A 19,616-nucleotide genomic window follows, 5' to 3' on the forward strand; every position below is an offset into this window, starting at 1 on the left:
GTGCCTTTGAAATAAACAGATTTTTCTCGATCATGATAGTTCATGTTAGTAAATATGGTTCAACAGGATAAAGATGTTCCCAATTCTCCTGAGCCACGGTCACAACCCGCCGTACGTCCTTCTGCGTGCTGTCTACGTGCAAAAACGTGGGCAAACGTAGGGCATCCGTGCGTGGTGAGTACCGCCTCCGTACGGAATCCTACGGATTTGGGAGCACGCAGACACGCCGTAGAACTTTAAGTGCATGTAAAACTTTTTCTACGTGCGGTCTACGGATTCACCACCCGTGCGAGCTAGTACGAGCGACGCGCGTGCCCCGTACTTACCGTACATAAGAAGCACGTGTGAGTACGGCCTCCTTCGATTCCGGTAAAGTTGCAATCGCACAGAGATCGCTGCGTAGACGTCACTCCTTCCCCACGTTTTCAGAAAAAAAAACGTAGCAGACGTGGCCTCCCAAAAAACGTACGGAGAAAAAGCACGTACGGCGGGTTGTGACCAGGGCTTTAGAGGTGTTGGCCACCAAGCTTCTAGGGGCCTGACCAGTGGAAGGCCTAGCCTACCAGACTTCGAGAGACGGCTAGAAAGAGCAGGAATAGGCCAAAAAGAGAGAGGTAACATGCCAGGGGAGTTGGTCCGCTAGTTGCCGCCTCCCGAAGCCTGGTAGAGGGTATGGAAGGCCTAGCCTAGGGCTGTCTTTAGTCACGCTGGTGTTGGCTCAATTCCCTAAAGTGTATGTCGGTCACAACCCGCCGTGCGTGCTTTTTGTCCGTACGTTTTATTGGGAGGCCACGTCTGCTACGTTTTTCTGAAAACGTGAGGAAGGGGTGGCGTCAACGCACATCACTCGCACGGTTGCACAATGTGTAAGTATGTGGTCTGCACGCCACGCCTGGCTGTGAGCGGTTGCGTGCATCGTACGTTGCGCAAGTGGTGAGCTGTACGTGCTTATAACGTACGATCTCTGTACGATTGCAATTTTACCGTAAGGAGGCCGTACTTACACGTGCTGCTTACGTACGGTACGTACGGGGCACGTGTGTCACACGTACTCGCACGTACGGGTGGTGATCCCGCAGTCCGCACGTAGAAAAGGTTTTACATGCTCTTTGGTGTGTCTGCGTGCTCACAAATCCGTAGGATTCCGTACGGAGGTGGTACTCACCACGCACGGATGCCCTACGTTTTGAACGTAGACAGCACTCAGATGCACGTACGGCGGGTTGTGACCGACGCTTTAAGGTTACACTGATCGGACAGGTGGTACAGATTTACCCAATGACTGCACCGTTCCTTTGAGCACGCAGTACTGAACAGTACTGTGGCGAAGATCAGAAATGTCCATCATTCATACGTGTCAAGTCAAGCCTCATACGTGAATAAGGCTTTCAAATACAAGCAGTTTCTCTTGAGATGCTTTATTTTCTATTCAGTCTACATACAAATGATCATCATTCCAAAACAAACCGTTTCCTATATAACAGTTGCCTGTATATATACGTCTACCCTGTGAAACAATATTTACGGCATTTATAATATTAGTTTAGCCACTATATAAATGTTTATCCACTATAGGAAAGAGGCCCTCTCGCATCTTCATGGTCCGAACCAAGCTTTCACCTCAAATACTTTTTACAAAAGATTCCATATTGACACAACAAAAAGCACAGGGACATTTGTATGATCTTTTACAACTAAAGATCTAACATAGATAAATACATGCATGGATAACGTCATCCTACGTTCAGAATATATGCATGCGGCAAATTACATAAGGTGGGGTAGAGGAATCCACCTAAACATACGTTGGGTTCGTCTTTTTTTTACCCGGGCTATATATAAAAGGTTACACAGGAATGGGACCTCAAATGTGTTTAACACGGGTTTGGGGGGGGGGGGGGACAAGTACTATGATATCATTTGCTCTTTCTGTAACATAACGTCATGTTCGCTATGTCTGTATTTCATCTTAGAAAGACTCCTGCCCACAAATGTCCTTTTAAAGCTGTCGACTGTGTCCAGAGTTCTTTGGTGGTGAATAGACGTACCGAAATAGAACGGCTTCCGCAAACGTAGCGGTAACTCAACACAAATATAGCACCTGCGTCATCTTGTTTTGAAGACAAGTAGTACTTTCCAAGTTGTCAAGTTCCCGCAGTTACAAGAAAAATGCACTTGTGACGGTCTGTTCGACCACGACACCAGAGACATTTGACATCATAGTTGATGTCATGTTCACAGAACTAACGAACTGGTTCTAATTCCAAGTACAGGTTAACGAGCATCCGCTACCGCATAGCCCATTTCTAGTAGTTTTTCTAAAGCCACCATATATGTTTTTGTTTTTTTTTCATTTTTGTGTGTGTGTGTGGAACGACTGAGATTGTGACAGCTAGTGTCGTACAGAATGAAATCTGTCTGTGTTTTAGGGCCAAAGGTACCAAGGAACCTGCTCAAGTATGTAAGTTGTACCAAAGTAGAACGGTTTCCGGTCCTCAAACTTAGCAACAAATATTGCACCTGCGTCATCTTGTTTTGTGTAGGGTCATGAAGACAAGTACTAGTAGTCCTTTCCAAGTTGTCAAGTTTCCGCAGTTACAAGAAAAATGCACTTGTGACGGTCTGTTCGATCACAACACCAGAGACATTTGACATCATAGTTGATGTCATGTTCACAGAACTAACGAACTGGTCCTAATTCCAAGTACAGGTTAACGAGCATCCGCCGCCACCACATAGCCCATTTCTAGTAGCTTTTCTAAAGCCACTATATATAATTTTTGTGTGGAACGACTGAGGCTAGTGACAGCTAGTGTCGTACAGAATGAAATCTGGCTAAATGTACAACTAGTCTCCATCAGACTCCTTTGCAGGCTAAATAAATAGTATAAATCGTCCTGAAAAGGAATGTAACTAGCTGGCCAGGGGAGTTAGACGGCATCGCAGGCAAACTGGGCCCTCTATTGCCGGCTAACTCCACAGGCCAGTTACATTCCATTTCAGGACGATTTCTACTATTTATTCAGCCTGCAAAGGAGTCTGGTGGAGAAGACTTAATTTCCAAGCAGATCATAGGGTTGCAAAAGACAGTATCAAATTGGCCAGGCAGTATCCATTCGCGAGAGAGGGTCCATACGCCACCTTGGGATCTGCTTGGAGATTAGAGGCCACTAAACAACCTGCTTAAGTCGTTTATGACGTCAGAAGTGTGGGCCCACTTGCTAACAGGTGGACCGCCCACGGGTTGACTCACTTCCGCCGCGCTGACAGTTCCGGCGTTCGGCCAAATCCCGGAGCTGCCACATACGTGAGAGGTCAGGTGTTCAGGAGGACCTGCATGCCCTTTTTCGTAAGGCGTAATCAGGCCTTTTTCACCTTCATAATCCATACCCAGCCTCTCCAAATTCAACATAATTCGTAATAGTAATCGTAATCACTACCCCTCCCCCATGCAGGCCCTCGTTCAGGGTTAGAGTTAGAATTGGGATCATTGTTCAGGGCTAAGGTTAGACTAACGATCGGAGTTAGGTTAGATTTAGTCTCCCACATCTTGTGGGGTTGTGGGGTTGTGTGGCGTAACGACATAGCGTTCGGCTCAGAACCAAGAGGTCCCTGGTTCGAATGCCTGTCAAGTAACCGACCTTGGGGCCGGGAAAGGCACTTTACACAACTTTCCTCACTTCGCTCAGGTGAAAATGAGTATGCCTTAATGATCATTATCATAATCGTGAATTAAAGCAAAACCTAACCAAACTAACCCCCACCCCACCCCTTGTCTCAGGAATATTGGAAAAACCTAAGTAGTATCGGAGTCACGTATTTGTCAGGATCCTGTCCTAGTATCTTCCTTGAGGCACCGGCGGCGGTGGGAAGGTACTGACCCGTATAACCTGGCAGAGATTTCGCAGAAAACCTGCGGGCGTTTCCGCTGGGTTGTCGGCTGTGGGGTGTATAAATTCGGACCTGTTCTGCGCCTTTTCTCAGTTCAGGTAGCGCTCAGACTGCGAGGCTGCTCAGTTTAAAGTGTGTGACTGAGAACGTGGTTTTGTACTTGTAGAAGTTTTAAACTTTGTTTAGGGTATCTACAGTGCCTATTCTCAGTTCGCAGGTAGTTTAAAAGACTGCGAGGCTGCTTTTAAAAGTTTGTGGCTGAGAGAGCGAAATTTACAGCTGTTTTGTATTAGAGTTGCCAAACTTAGTTTGATAATGTTGTTGCGGATGAGGTGGTGCGTTGTGGCAGTCGTGTTTGGAGTGTGTTTGGCGGAAGGCGCGTGGTCAGTTGGGCGGAGACCTCGGGAGCGACCTCGGGAGCAACCTCGGGAGGAGTCGCAGGATCTTCCCGAGGTCCCAGCGGTCGTCATGGAGACCGTCCTAGGTGGTTACCATGGTAACTTGAGGCCTGTCTTCAGAGGCGATCCAGAGACGCGTGTGAAGGACAAGTGAGTACTTCTTACTGATTTTGATGTACATGTAGCACTTCGGCAGAACGTACTGCACCTGCACTAAACCCGTAATGTATTGTGCATAGCACTTCCGCAGTAAGTCTCATATAAGGCCGTATTTGCACATATAAGGTTAACATCCGTCTATAGTTTCCAAATGTTATGTCGGACAAAATGCCGTCTGCAACAGGCAAAATTTTGATGCAAGTTTGACCAAAAATCCAACGAAAACCGTGAAAAAAAATTGGGGGGAAATTTCGCGCAGGCGCAGTGTATGTTTTTGACGTTATTGTTGTTGTTGTCCTTGTTTAACGTCTAATATCTTTAGTCTCTACCAAACTAACTACGCTGGCTATACATGTGTGGAGAATATTTTTTCCCCGGGGAGTTTTGACTGGTCGCGCGGTTAGGGAAAGAGTTCGCGGACTGTCTCGCCTGGCCAAGTTTACTCTCCTTTTTGCCAAACGCTACGATCCGCATGTCCGTAGGAAGGCTCGGTGTATGTAACATACATCTCGATAGAAATGGTATAATTTTGGTGCTGGTTTGCTTTTGGTTCAGTTCAGTCAAATTATCTCTTGTTGCCTTGTTCTTGCGTGATGCTGGAAGTGTTTCTATGAGAGCACGTCGAGTGGGTGCGTACTGATTAAACAAGACTGGTGGTTTAAAAAATCCCCCTGGCGATCATGATACAGCTTTTAACGGTAGGGGGAATTAACAAAATCCTGGGCGAAAGTTCAAATGCTGGAAAATAGTTTTTATACAGAGGAAATTTATATATGCTGATATTTGCGTTATATAATAAGTAAAAATTATCCTCTGTTTTTTTTTTACGTAACCAACTTTCATTTCCTTTTGGGCTTGCAAACAATTCACCTAATAGTATTTGCATATCAATCAATAATTCGTGCTTACAAACCTGCAATTCTCCTCTGGTCTCTTAGGCCGTGTTCATGTGAAGTCAGTGAAGGCGCTTTACATGTGGTTTACCCCGAAGCCGGTTTCAAGTGGCTCCATCTGAACGCTCCAAATCATATTTAAAGCGCCTCGATCCCAAATCACTTCTAGGGGTGGTTTTGAATCGGTTTTCCCGCATCGCGATTTGCGTCTGAACGCAATGTGATTTCAATGTAACTTCGCCTGGTCATGGATTACGGGGTGATATTTCTTTATTTATATGCAATACAAAATTTTACGTGGCAGCAACTTAAAGAGAAGTAATGGTCAAATAATGTGTCCGTTCTAGGACGAGCTTCACCGCCTCTGGCGGGACCACGTCGGCATTCGGCCGAGATACGCTGGGAGGGGGACACCAGCAAGCAGGTCGTTGACCCCTGACATTGATAACACGCCACCTTGCGTGTTTTCATCAAAAAACAATGAATGCAGTTTCGTAGAGTCGTGATCGGGCACGGTTTGCAAGGAATGTATGGCACGTGGACCAGATGTGTGGAATGCGAGTTACCAGAATCGCGGTTTGGGTGACTTTACATGAACAAGGCTTTAGTGTCACTTACGAAAGGTAATGGATGTTTACCTAAAACGTCTGACCGTTTCCAAAATCATATCCAGTTGCTTGAGTAACTGTTTTACTGGCATATCTCATTACCTGGATGTCTAACCTTCACAGACGTAACCAACTTTGACCTTTTTTCCCAGGTATATTGTAATGCTGAAAGGCGGAGCTACTCGGACTACCCTGGACAGGGTGATTCAACAATTTCAGGCAAAGGTAGATCTCGTGTCCAGGGTAGCCAAGCGACTCGGTGTTCAGCTCGACTTCGGCGAGATCAGTGACGTCATGGACCAACTGCTCATGGTGATCGTTGCTAGGTTACCAGTCGTGGGGCTGACGATCGTAAGTGACATGTTTTTCTGTCTTTTGTTTGTTTGTTTGTTCGTTCGTTTGTTTGTTTGTTTGTTTGAACCATTTATTTGTTTATTATTTGTTTATTTATTTATTATTTGCACAAATAAAAAGGTACATAATCAACTAATAACAATAAGAGAATATGCGGGGTAGGCCAGAAACCTAGGTGTTTTTTTAAAGGGCCTACCCCAAACAAAGGTAACTATGATACATGACAAAACATATGTGAATTAAACATCAAAATTAAACAATGAAAATAATTGATTAATTAAACAAAATCAAGACACAGAAATAATAACTGATGTGTGTAAACTAGTTTTTATATGTACGAAAGGAAATTAAACAAAAGTCTTATACATGTAATTCAGGTCGCTGTTACAGAAATAAATTGGTTAGATAATTAACATAAAAATTAACGATTAAAACAAATGATTGAAAAAAACAAGGAAAACAAACAAATCAGATTGTAGTGGTACTGGGGTTTTGTAAGAAAAAGTTTTTAGAAGTTTTTTTTTTTTTAAATAGGAATTGACTGGCAGTTGTTAGCAGTTGGCTTAACTTGTTCCAGACGATGGGGCCTATATACGCCATTAAGAATTGTTTTTGTGTAGATTTAGTCTTGATCGGCCTTAATTGGTTATGTTGTCTCGTATTGTGCTGGTGAATGTCTGATTTGAATGTAACAAAAACTGTTGAATTGTTCTGGTAAAGTATTGGTATATTATTTAGAAGCTCAAATAAGTCTGCAGGCCACTTTTCATTGAGGTCACGAGGGAAGAGGTAAGGGTTAGATAAAGATACAGTTGATTTGGTTTGATTTATGGAAATTGTAACTGTACAACACACGTAGGACACAGGCAGCAGTTGCTGGTGTTGTGTCCCATACATAGAAACAAACACAGGGCAGACAATACTCATTTTCACTTGAATGAAGTGAGGAAAGTCGTGATAAGTGCCTTTCCCAAGGGCACAAGATCGGTGGCATGTAGGGACTCGAACCTGGGACCTCCTCGTTCCTAGTCGAGCACTCTACATCATTTAAGTCATAATGAATCTATGTAGCGTTACATATTTCACCAAGGCATAACAAGAAGAATATCGTTCTACCTGTACTTCTTACAGGCAGCCCCTCCCTCCCATACCCTACTAACTGCCGTATCTGTGATATTGTGTTCAGCTATATCCACCACTCTGGAAGATTTGACCGAACTCAATAATGTTATATATGCTATGGGTATTGGTGCGCCAGCCACTTTTATTTTATGTTTATGCTACACTTTATGTCATCTTTATGTTTACAGTATTATGTTTTATGAGCAGCGGATTTACATAAGCACAACAAGTGCTTCCTATCCAATGCTCCAAAATCCATGTGAATAAAATAAAAAAATCGTCCTACGCGTTCGTAGTTAAAATCAACAGATGACGTAACGGGCGTTGTCATGGTTACAGATGCGGACGTTACGTGACGTAGACTTTATCGAGGAGGTTCAAACCGTGGCCATGTGCTCGGAAGAATGGCATCTGGACCGGCTGGACCAGACAACACTGCCGCTGGATCGGAGGCAATTCCGCCGCAACGGTACCAAATCTTTTTTTTCTCTTTCATTTGCGTTTGTCTGTCTCTCATTCTTTTTTGCTCACGTTTCTTCTCCTCCTTCTTCTCCTTCTTTAAATTGATTCAACTCCTTCATTTTTGGGCCAAATAACATGAAATTTGGCAAGAAGGTAGAGTGGACAAATAGCCCCAGGCGTTTTTTTTTTCATTTTTGTAAAACAGGCTTTTAGAATGGTTTTATTTGAGCTTTTTGGCTGTGTTATAGAAAATGTACTATAGCAGTGTGTTATCATATTTGGGAATGAGTCATCAGAATGGCATGTAGAGCAGGCAACCAATAGGCATGCAGCTTTCCTCTATTCTCCTTGCTGATTGGCTGTTCGGATCTGATTTGGTTAACTCAATTAACACCTGTGCAAAGCCATATTGACAGCATGAACTTTATTTAAGTGTTTTGGTTGGTATGTCGAGCTTTCCTGCTCCAGGATTGGAATGCGGGGCATAAACGCTTCTTTTTATCTTGAAAATCAACAGTTTGCAGTATGAAATTAGAAATCCCAAACAATAATGTAAGTGATAGCTGTATCCAACTGTTGTCACTTCATACTATAGTTATATATATTTTATCAATGTAAAGAATTGTTTTCCCTTGTATTTCTCCTTATTTTCCTGCCGTGTCGTGAAATGTGGTGAAGTCATGCTGAATTTGCTCCAAAGCAAAGGTCGGCCTTTCTAGTTTTATTCCATCATTTCATGGGTAGACATGATGACGGAACACTGTGTATCAACTTATTTTGTGGCGCCACCAACGCGAAGGACAAATACCGAACAGAACAATGCTCATTTTCACTTGAGTTAAGTGAAGAAAGTCACGTAAAGTGCATTTTCCAAAGGCACAAGATCGGTGGCATGTCAGGACTCGAACCCGGAACCTCTTGGTTCCGACTCAGCCGCTACGCCACACGACCCCGCTGTCTGTCATTCTGTCTGTCTGTTGATCAACAAGATAACTCAAGAACGACTGAATCAATTGGTTTAATACTTGGTGCGTTGGTAGGGTGTGACAAAAACTGAAAATGATGAGATTTTTGGTCCCTAGTGGCTTCCCTTGGTACTGCAGTAGAACTTCCGGTTTTGAATTTTTGTTGGGCAGTATTGTTAGGGGATGTCACAAATAGATACTCAGAGGCGGCGGCAGGAAATTTTGATTGAGGGGACAAGATTTCGAGCACCGAAGGCGTCCGTCAGCGAGCGCCGCTGGCGCGAGCCTGCTAGCGTGATCCGGGGCATGCCCCCGCCCCCCCCCCCCGCCCCCGGAAAATTTTGAATTTTAACCCCTCTGAAACGCTATTTCCAGCATTTTGAGACCTGAATTTTTTTGTTTTATTTCAAGCTAAGTTTAATGCTCCTTCTAGAGTTTCGTCTATGAATGTCTTTCATATGAAACAGAACCGAACGTTTATTGTGTGTCATTTATGGAATAACACCCTCTACTGTGTTCATTTTTTAGATTACTCCTTGTGTGTATATATGTATTTTTGTTGGTCTGCAGGTGAAGGTAGCGATGTTGACGTGTATGTCTTGGATTCCGGAATCCGGTACAGCCATCAGGAGTTCGAGGGCCGAGTCAGCTGGTCCGGATACGACGCCTTCGATCCGGACGGAACAAACCAGGTACGTAATGCGAACGTTAATATTCAAGGGACGAGATGCTTTAGTTGTTTGTTTGTTTGTTTGTTTGTTAGCTAAAGAAAGGATGTGTAACAGGTCGTTCGGTGTAAAAATAAAAGGCAGCTGCCGCCGCGCCGCGTGCCTGTGATACTGGTGTGCTTCGCCGAAGGTCGGTTATAGCAGCTGTACAGGTACGGATACAGAAGCTGGTGTGTTACGCCGAATGGCGGTTATACAGATACAGAAGCTGGTGTGTTACACCGAGGGGCGGTTAAACCGGCTGTACAGATACAGAAGCTGGTATGTTACGCTGAAGGGCGGTTATACCGGCTATACAGATACAGAAGCTGGTGTGTTACGCTGAAGGGTGGTTATACCGGCTATACAGATACAGAAGCTGGTGTGTTACGCTGAAGGGTGGTTATACCGGCTATACAGATACAGAAGCTGGTGTGTTACGCTGAAGGGTGGTTATACCGGCTATACAGATCACCACAAGATTATTTTCGATGATTAAAATGATTATGTGTTTATTTGTTTTTTTGTCATCTTCCTCCGCACTCACAGAGATGTGCTTGTATGCATACGCTTGTTTCATGGTGCGGATTTGAACGGGCACGGGACGCAAATGTTCCCAAATCAGTCTTGCCCAAGTTGTGGCCGAGTGTGAACATCATTCTATTATCAGCCTCCAGTATATATAGCACTTGTTTCAGGGTGCGGATGAGAACGGACACGGCACGCACGTGGCAGCGCTGGTGGGCGGGCGGCGGTACGGAGTGGCGGGCGGGGCGCGGCTGAGGAGCGTGCGGGTGCTGGACGATCTCGGGAGGGGCGACTCCAGCACCATCCTTCTCGGCATCAACCACGTCGCCAAACAGGTTTACTCAACAATTCATTACAGCAGCAAAACGTTTCTAAAACTCAATATTTCCTCGGATTTTGCATCAATATTGTGTCTCACCTTTTCAATGCGTTCTTCATTGAGTAGGAATTTGGTCATGGTCCAACATCTTTGTTCTTTATCACGTTGTGTCACATATGTATTATCTGTATTTGCTTCATATTGGACTATGTATAAGTGGCAGCGTTAAATAAGTCGTAGCTATATACTTTGAGTTGTACTACCTTCCTTAATGTCTGAACATTACAATAAAAAAAAATAGGTGAAAAAGAACCCAGCGGGGAGGCGGTCTGTCGTCGTCATGTCTCTTCGAGGTAAGAAAAATTTAGGTCCGAAATGAGACTTTAAACGATTTGTGAAGGTCTCGATCTATTCTCGTGTTCTCGCGAGAGTAGGTCACTCCTTGATCAAGACATACAGTGGACATACAGTTCCAACACAAATGCTTATGGAATGCTTATTAATTTGACTATAGACTAAGAAGCGATCCATAAAATGTAAACGAGATCTTTGTACCATGTCGAGCTCGGCATTTTTAGGAGTAGCCGTGGCATTTTTTTTTTACTTTTAAAGGATATTTTCAGGTCTTGCAAGGTATTTCTATCTGCCGAAAATAGTTTCATCAGGTTGGTAGAGCATAGGATATAGGAATTTTCTTTTACACAACCAAACTTGTCTCTTACCTTGCTTACGTTTCGGTGTCTTCTGACTGGAGTACTGCATCTCGCCGCTATATCTAGCTGATGCAGGTGGCGTTCTTGCGGCGAGAACACAATCCCAAACGTGGCAGACACCGAAAAGTAAGCAAGGTAATAGACAAGTTTGGTTGTGTAAAACAAAACCCCTATATCCTACTTCTATCTGTTTCTAATGCTCAGGCCCTCGAACTGCGTCCAACGCCTCCACCCTGAACCAGATGGCCCGGGAACTGGTGGTGGGGACCGGCGTGCCTGTGGTGGCAGCAGCCGGGAACGACCGCCAGGACGCTTGCAAGTACGTACCGGCCAGCGAGGACGAGGTGAGATGGTGGTATTGATGTTTACCTTCGCAGAAGAGAAACATATCATTTTCATTTTAATGCTCCGTCCGTTTGGAACGACCGCTGGGATGCTTGCAAGTACTAAAGTAAAAAAGTACGTACCGGCCAGCGAGGACGAGGTGAGATGGTGGTATTTATGTTAACGCTGCAATGCCTAAAAAGCCGCTAGAAGGCCTATTATCGAACTTGATCTTCGTCATTCATGTCCCTATCCAAACACTGAATACCATTAAAAACTGCCCGCGTTTTCTCAAGTTATGTAGTCTACAAACAGAAACCCCAAAATACACAAATCTCTGCAGCAACGTAGGAACGTCATAGGTGAACCATTATTTTTGACCGTCAAATTTGTTTTTATAACCGCTTCACACCTTCCAAATATCATTTAGATCCATTCACAGATTTTTTTTTACTTATGATACATACATACAATCGACAAAGGCACAAAAAGCACAAATAGACTGGGAAAAGCCAGGTGGTCTATTTTTTTTAAAAACTTGAAATACATTTCAACAACAGCACACCAAAAATTGAAATAAGACTGGCAATGAAAACATACATTGCCATGGAGACGGTGGTTGCTGTTAGGGTTATTGTTTGCATGGCACTGCCGTCATTTCATGATTTTGAGGAAGACTAAGTCTTGGTACCTGTTAAGTCTAGACAGATACAGTGCACTCCTTCCCTGAGTATATAATGAACGAGCCCCGGGGTCACAGAAAGTAGGGCCACTCGGAGCAGAGAGGTCTTCCCAAGGGTTTCCAGGAATGTGGGCATAGATGTGGGTCAGAGACAGGCCTGTGGACAAAATGCTTGTGCTATTCCTTGAATTCTTGCAAACTACACACCATTAGGCTCCTCCCTGAGACGTCGCCAAAAACTTGCCGACAAATAATGGAGTTATAACGTCGACCTACATACGAATCCACACCAGGCCACACAACGATTACATCGTCTTCTTGACGAAAACAATAAATAAATTCTGCCACCACTACTTCTCGCGTAGGTGATCACAGTTGGCGGCACCAGCCCGGCAGACGGCACGTACCGCGGGACTAACTACGGCCGGTGCGTGGGCATCCTGGCCCCAGCGACCCGCGTGAGAAGTGCAGGCGCCAGGTGTGACACCTGCTCAAGAGTCCGCAGCGGGACCTCTTTTGCTGCTCCACTTGTTGCAGGTTTGTTTTTTTGTTTGTTCAGGATCTCCATTAGTGTGAATGTCACACTACTCTTCCTGGAGTCCGTAGTGAATAATCAGATAGATATTTGGGCCATCGCACACTGGGGCATGCCCCTACTCTTTTTCAAAAGGTGTGACTGCAACTGCGATTCACAAGAAAGCCGCCAGCGTACCTCAAAATCTTTTAATTGCATTTATGACCATCTTTCGTTTATTTGCTCATATGTATTTGACCTCTTTACCTGACCTTGACCTTATCCTGACCTTGACATTACACTGACCCTGACCCTGACCTTGACCTTATCCTGACCTTGACCTTATCCTGACCTTGACATTACACTGGCCTTGACCTTGTCCTGACCTTGACCTTATCCTGACCCCGACCATAACCATAACCTTACCCTGACCTTGACCTTCAGGTGCCGTGGTCGCCATGTTGGACTCGGACCCCAGCCTGACGCCTGCGCAGATCAGGATGAAGCTGCTGCAGACCGCGGTGAATGACGGGATAGATCTGAGTGACGTGCCGGCAGACGCGCGGCTCCAGACCCCCAACAAGCTGCTCCACATCCCAGACCGGGCCGCCTTCCAGCCTGGAGGTACGAACATGTCCAAATCACTAACTCAGGGGTGTCAAAGGATTTTTTTATTCAGCATACAATAAACAAAATAAGGGCACAGGACAAAATGACGACGGGCTCAAGTTAGGTAACTTATGTTAGCGCCGCCACTTATACGAATAAAACTAATATTACTAAACAATCCAAAACACTAACCAAGAATATATGTAAAAGAAAAGAACAAACAGTCGAATTGATAAAGCGAGAGTCCGCATTCCCCACCCAAAAGATGAGAAGGACAGAAATAGAATTAAAAACGTTTTTGTTGCTAAAATGTAATTCGGGGCGGTTGACATAATGTTACAGTTAACTCGAAAAGAATAAACCGGGGAACCGTTCAAAATTAAAAGTTGTTTCGCTCTATACCTGAAAGAGTATGTAAGTTAACAGAGTGTCCTAAGATCCCAGAAAGTTTGCTGAGGAGTTCTGAACGGTGGAAGTTATGTAAAGGGCAGTGTAATAGGTAATGAGTAACTGTTTCGTATTGACACCCGCAGCTACAAGCAGGGCTAGCAAAGGAATTCATACGAATCTTACGGAATCCATACGATTTCTACGAAATACATACAATTAGTTACCATTATCCGATACATACGAATTTTACGGAATACATATGATCCATTACTCGGAAACATACGATCCTTACTAATTCTAAAATTCGTATGTTTCCTCGTAATTGATCGAATTTTTTTCGTAAAATTGGTATGGATTCCGGAAGATTCGTATTAATTATAGTTGGCACCCCTGTAACTTTTTCATCTCATTTATCCCTTTAATAGTCCAATTGTTCGACCACAAAATAAATCCATTCATTTGGGAACATGAACGCTCCAAACCGGTTCCGTTGCGATTTATTTTGAACAACCTCACAAGGTGGTTCATGTGTCGTCATGCTGGTCCATTCTCTGATGTTATCCGATCTAATCTTCTCTGTTTTAAACCCCTGGATTATTCCTTGCATGATGGAATCAACTGTTTATCCACATAACAAGTAACAAGTTTGTAACGGTATTGTCTCTAGGATCATAACTTTTGCTAACTTCCCGAAGACATGGTTATTGTGTTCACCTTCGCAAATTGTTATTGCTCCGTTTCTTCTTCCGTTCCAATCACATTAGGTCATTGACCTGGGCCAGACGGCTGTCACCATGGTAACTGGTGCTGTAACAGACACCCTATGGTGTCGGGTTACATTATGTTGCAGAGACTGGACACCATATAATTATACGAATGTGTTTGAATAAGAATAGTTAGAGCAGTAGTTTGTTAGGCTAGACCATGTGAAGATAAACATTATACAGTTGCTTTGCAAATGATGTTTTTCCAGTGATCATAACACTTCTCCCTCCCCCTTTTTCCTGCCAGTGACTCCGGCCTGCCGAACGGTCTGGTCCATTAAGTCCGGAGGGGGGGACGGGGACCCGGCGTCTGCCGCCTGCAACGTCAACGAGACTATTATGGGATGTTCGTCCCTGGCTGCTGAAGGTGATATGAGGGCAGGAGAGTTTAACACGGTAGGCACAGCAAACGTTTTGTGATGCCTTTTCTTTCAAGATTCAATTGCAAGATCTTTATTGAACTTGGCATGCAAAACTCCTACAGGCACAACACTCATAGAGCCCCATAGACAGCCTGCCCCAACCACGATAGACTAGATATCTGGCCACAAGTCAAAGTCACGTCAAAGTTTGCACAACGATTGTAACAGGTACAATGTATGTCAGTTAATAATATTACTAGCTGGTATGGTTCTATCGAAATTCTACATAAACGTTCAACGGGTACTGGCAGAATGTTGAAGAAAACTATTAAGAACTAGTACACTTCTACATGATTCGTTGTTTCGTATTTCAGGACTTGCCCGGTGGCAGGCAGGCTTGCGTGGCTGTGAATGGCGCAGGTGGAACAGGTGTGTACGCCGCCGCCAGGTGTTGCACCTGGCCAGGTGCGCGCTGCTACCTGAGGGAGTCCCGGAAATCTTCACGTCGTGACGCTGTGGAGGTGAAGGCCAAGTGCGACAGGACGGTGTTGTCATGCGACATGCTTGTAGGTACGTACCAAGGATTGAGGTGTTCAAAAATTCATCCTTTCCTAGACCTATCGCAGAGTAGAACTCGCTGTCACCGTAGGGTAAGTACAGTAGGGGCATTGTCATTAGATAGCTTAAGACTAAGTTTAGAGTTAGATGTGCAAGGGTTAGGTGTAACACATCGTTTGGTGTGATGGTAGTTTTAGTTTCGAGGAATTGACAAGTATGATTGTCAAGACCACACTGTCATCCTTGCCATACATTGTACCATGTACAACTATCGAGCAACAAAGATCATTCATTCATTCATTCATTCATTCATTCATTCATTCATTCATTCATTCATTCATTCATTCATTCATTCATTCATTCATTCATTCATTCATTCATTCATTCATTCATTCATTCATTCATTCATTCATTCATTCATTCATTCATTCATTCATTCATTCATTCATTCATTCATTCATTATCTCCCCAGGGTGCAGTGCCCGAACGGAGACCGGTTACACAGACGGCGCCCGGCCGGAAAGGTCCCGGCTCTTCGGGCTGTTTCCGTCCGCGCTCCGGAAGTGCGCGGCACAAAACGGACAGGGCGGAAGTGACGTCACGGCGCACGCCACCTGCTGCAAGTCACGTGACATGAACTGCCAGGCCATCTGGTCAGAGCAGGCAAAGAGAGGAGAAAATCAGGTAAGCAATGACTTCATTATGTTTGCCGAAGGAAAACATATTGTTTTTTTTTCTTTTGCTACGTTTCCTCTTCTTCTTCTTCCGTTCCAAACGCTAACCTAGTTTTGCTGACGTCTGTCACCATAGTAACTGGTGTTGGGGTACATAATGTTGCCATTTTATAGGAGGGATTTAGACTCCTGTCTGACCATGTGTATGAATGTATTTGAGCAAGAATTAACAGAGCAGATCATATGCGAAGGTCAACATTATGCACTTTGCAAATGTTACTTTTCTACTTGACTTCTACTATTAATATTATGTACAATGATGTATTTGTGAGTTACATCATATATTAATGACGTCACATGTTCACATGCCATGGGTTATGTATTTGATAGCCGCCGCCATGTTGGAGGAGCCCATAGATCCAATATGGCGGTCGTTTATTCTTAACGCACAGATAATGATTCGGAGTTATCAATTTATATCCTCAACCTAGTCTCCACCAGACTCCTTCGCAGGCTGAATAAACAGTAGAAATCGGCCTAAAAAGAATATAGCTGGCCAGGGCAGTTGGCCGGCCATAGAGGGTCCAGTTTGCCTACAAAACTGGACCCTCTATATTGCCGGCTAACTAGTAGTACTCGCCTGGCCAGCTACATTCTTTCTAGGCCGATTTCTACTATTTTCAGCCTGCAAAGGAGTCTGGTGGAGACTATGTAGGTGGAGGCAAGAAGTTTGCACGTTGAAGTATTGTGAAATAAAATGTTTAGCTCAGTTTTTCAACTTCGCACGCATTAAGTCACCAATGTCTTTTTTGTTGTTGTTGTTGTCAGGTTGCTGTCACCTGTCCTTCAGACACCGTGTTGACCGGCTGTAATGTGCACGTGAACGACGGTCGAGCGGAGGGTGCCTATCCCGTGGACAACAAGTGTATGGCACGTGGCCAGGGCGTGAAGGCTGTTGCAATATGCTGCAAGAGAAAAAGGGGACTTTTCTAAGTGCACTTTTTGACGTTTTTTTGGAAAGGAATATCATCATTTCATTTCTGTATGTGCGAAGTCACTACTACCTCTTGAATAGTGTTGTTGGAAAGTGCCATTCCAAAGCCAAGATGTCATTCTTGTCAGATAAAGTAGGTTTAAACCTCCTTGGTCAAATAATATCATCTTTAATATGAGATTTGTTCAATGGAAGGACGCCAAATGAAACATTTAATGTTGAGACATTTATTCATTTAGCCTAATTATTATACCTGTTACATTCTCGCATCAATACCACTAAGCATCACTATCGAAATATCAGATATATCAATATGCGAGCCTTGTCTAGTGGACAGGTGGCTGTTTATTAGCGCCTCCTTTCGATCTCTAGTGGATGTGCACTTACTCTCTAATTTTACAGTTTTATAAAATCTATATCCACAGGCAATTGGTCACACATTGAGATAATGGGATTGTTTGCATTTTTTCTCTGGGTAACGGTTCAGGCTAGCTGACTGACCGGTGTCACGCGATTTCGCCCTCCCCGGGACTTAGGCCTTGTTCATGTGAAGTCACCCGAACCGCGATTCGGGTAACTCGCATTCCTCACATCTGGTCCACGTGCCACACATTCTCCGAATATACATTAATTGCTGTTTGATGATAACACGCAAGGTAGTGTGTTATTAATGTCAGAGTCAATGACCTGCTTGCTGGTGCCCCCCTCCCAGCGTATCTCGGCCGAATGCCGACGTGGTCCCGCCAGAGGCGGTGAAGTTCGTCCTAGAACGGACAAATTATTTGACCATCACTGCTCTTTAAGTTGCTGCCACGTAAAATTTGGTATTGCATATAAATAAAGAAATATCACCCCGTAATCCATGACCAGGCGAAGTCACATTGAAATCACATTGCGTTCAGACGCAAATCTCGATGCGGGAAAATCTATTCGAAACCACCTCTAGAAGTGGTTTGGGATCAAGGCGCTTTCAATGTGATTTGGAGCGTTCAGATGGAGCCACTTGAAAGCGGTTTCGGGGGAAACCACGTGTAAAGCGCCTTCACTAACTTCATATGAACAGGGCCTAAATCTATAGCGATTTCGTCCTCCCCTTTTCGAGATCTCTAGCAATTTCCCCGCTAGTTTGTTTGTTTGTTTCGCATAACTGGTAAACCGCCTTTAGGTGTAACACACCAGTTTTGTACATGTGCGTACATGTACAAGCTGCGTAAGACCGGGCTGTAAGATTTAAACCACTCACACCGGGAAGGTCCCCTACTCTTTTCGATAAGTACAGTGGGTTCTTTAACATGCGTGGGGTGTGGCTCTCCCCAAACACGGGACCTCCATTTAACGTCCTATCCGAGGGACGTCCCTAACCGAAGCTATAGATACTCATTTCCACCTGAGTGAAGCGAGGAAAGTCGTGTAAAGAGCCTTTCCCAAGGGCACAAGTTCGGTGACATGGGCAGGGTTCGAAACCGCGACCTCTTGGGTGTGATCCGAACGCACTACCGACTGCGCCACACGACCCTACTAGTAATTTGGTTCCCCCACCTCGTCCCTCTAGCTTTAGCGATTTCGCCTCAAACAAAAAAAGTTGTTTCCTCGAAAACTTCTGTTTATACATGTCCAAGTACACAAATTTGTTGAATAATTCTAATCACAGTATTTCGCAGTATTCGGGGAATTACGAATGTCGGGGAACTATTTTACCAATGACCAGCTCAAATCCTGCGTTGTTGAGATGCCTATGCTGTTGAGCATAGCAACAGGGAATATTTCAACCAAGGAGGTTACTTTCCTGCTTTAACCGAACCCGTAATAATATAGTTAGAGTTGTTAATCAGATTTGTGTACCTGCCATACCTGTGGTACGGTGTATAGTTGCCCACCGTGCGTGCTTGAACTTTGCTGTGGTGTTCTCCAAGCAGAACAATCTGCTTGTGAGTCTGTTTTATTTTTTTCCGACGCTTTGCCTTTGTTTCTTGGTCTGATGATGTTGTCTTTGTTGGCTTGTTGTCTGTAATTTGCCTCCATTTTTGTGTTTGGCGGCCCGTCTTCGATAGGTTGGAATTGCTTCACAAATCTCGGCTTCGCTAAGATCCGTTCCTTCCCGTAGTGATCGCTCCATAGCGCTAATGCAGCCCCATTTGTATGTGTAAAACTTCATGTCTAAAGTCCCATTTCGATTTGTCTATCCAGAAGATTTTACAAACTGATTGTGGAAGTCCTTGGTTAAATACAGTATTAAACCTCCTTGTTAGTACTGAAGTAAGCAACAATTACGCGCTTGGGTTGAGTTTATGGTATTTATATGAAACAAGGTGCTAATAGCTGCTAGTCAGTGACTTGTCAGCAGCCCTATGATTGGTCCCCGCTAGAAACGTACTGGATGTCGTATAGTGTACACGGGGGGAGGGGGGGTGAAATCGCTGTGACACCGGTAATATATGCTCTAGTGCACCTCGGGGCGTTGCCATCTTCGGTAGCTTTATCATTTGGATCTATGATTGAAAAACATCACACTTCCGTCAAAACAACATGAAACAAAAATTGCTATTACATACATGAAAGCACATGCCGAACATGCTGTGTGTACCATCACAAACTGTAGAGTTTAATAAAAGGTATCAAAGGTAAA

The 19,616-nt window shown here is 44.3% G+C and overlaps 1 protein-coding gene across 1 annotated transcript; it reads left to right on the forward strand.

Moving 5' to 3' along the window:
- The first annotated feature begins 3,928 nt into the window (after positions 1-3,928).
- On the forward strand, positions 3,929-17,412 carry LOC109470041 (extracellular serine proteinase-like). The gene is made up of 13 exons (XM_019768818.1): positions 3,929-4,439; positions 6,102-6,300; positions 7,765-7,894; positions 9,423-9,544; positions 10,258-10,422; positions 10,708-10,759; positions 11,324-11,463; positions 12,491-12,662; positions 13,084-13,263; positions 14,650-14,798; positions 15,139-15,334; positions 15,795-16,006; positions 16,825-17,412. The coding sequence occupies exons 1-13, from the start codon at positions 4,207-4,209 to the stop codon at positions 16,987-16,989; spliced, it is 2,115 nt and encodes a 704-aa protein (XP_019624377.1). The 5' UTR covers positions 3,929-4,206; the 3' UTR covers positions 16,990-17,412.
- Positions 17,413-19,616: the final 2,204 nt, after the last annotated feature.

This window comes from Branchiostoma belcheri, unplaced genomic scaffold, assembly GCF_001625305.1.
Source record: "Branchiostoma belcheri isolate BF01 breed outbred unplaced genomic scaffold, Haploidv18h27 scaffold217, whole genome shotgun sequence".
NCBI classification, from domain to species: Eukaryota; Metazoa; Chordata; class Leptocardii; order Amphioxiformes; family Branchiostomatidae; genus Branchiostoma; species Branchiostoma belcheri.

Excerpts from the sequence above, each read along its gene's own strand:
- LOC109470041 (XM_019768818.1), top strand. The coding sequence starts at position 4,207 with ATGTTGTTGCGGATGAGGTGGTGCGTTGTGGCAGTCGTGTTTGGAGTG. Across the intron at positions 6,301-7,764 it reads CAGTCGTGGGGCTGACGATC|ATGCGGACGTTACGTGACGT; the intron begins GTAAGTGACATG and ends TCATGGTTACAG. Across the intron at positions 13,264-14,649 it reads GGCCGCCTTCCAGCCTGGAG|TGACTCCGGCCTGCCGAACG; the intron begins GTACGAACATGT and ends TTTTCCTGCCAG.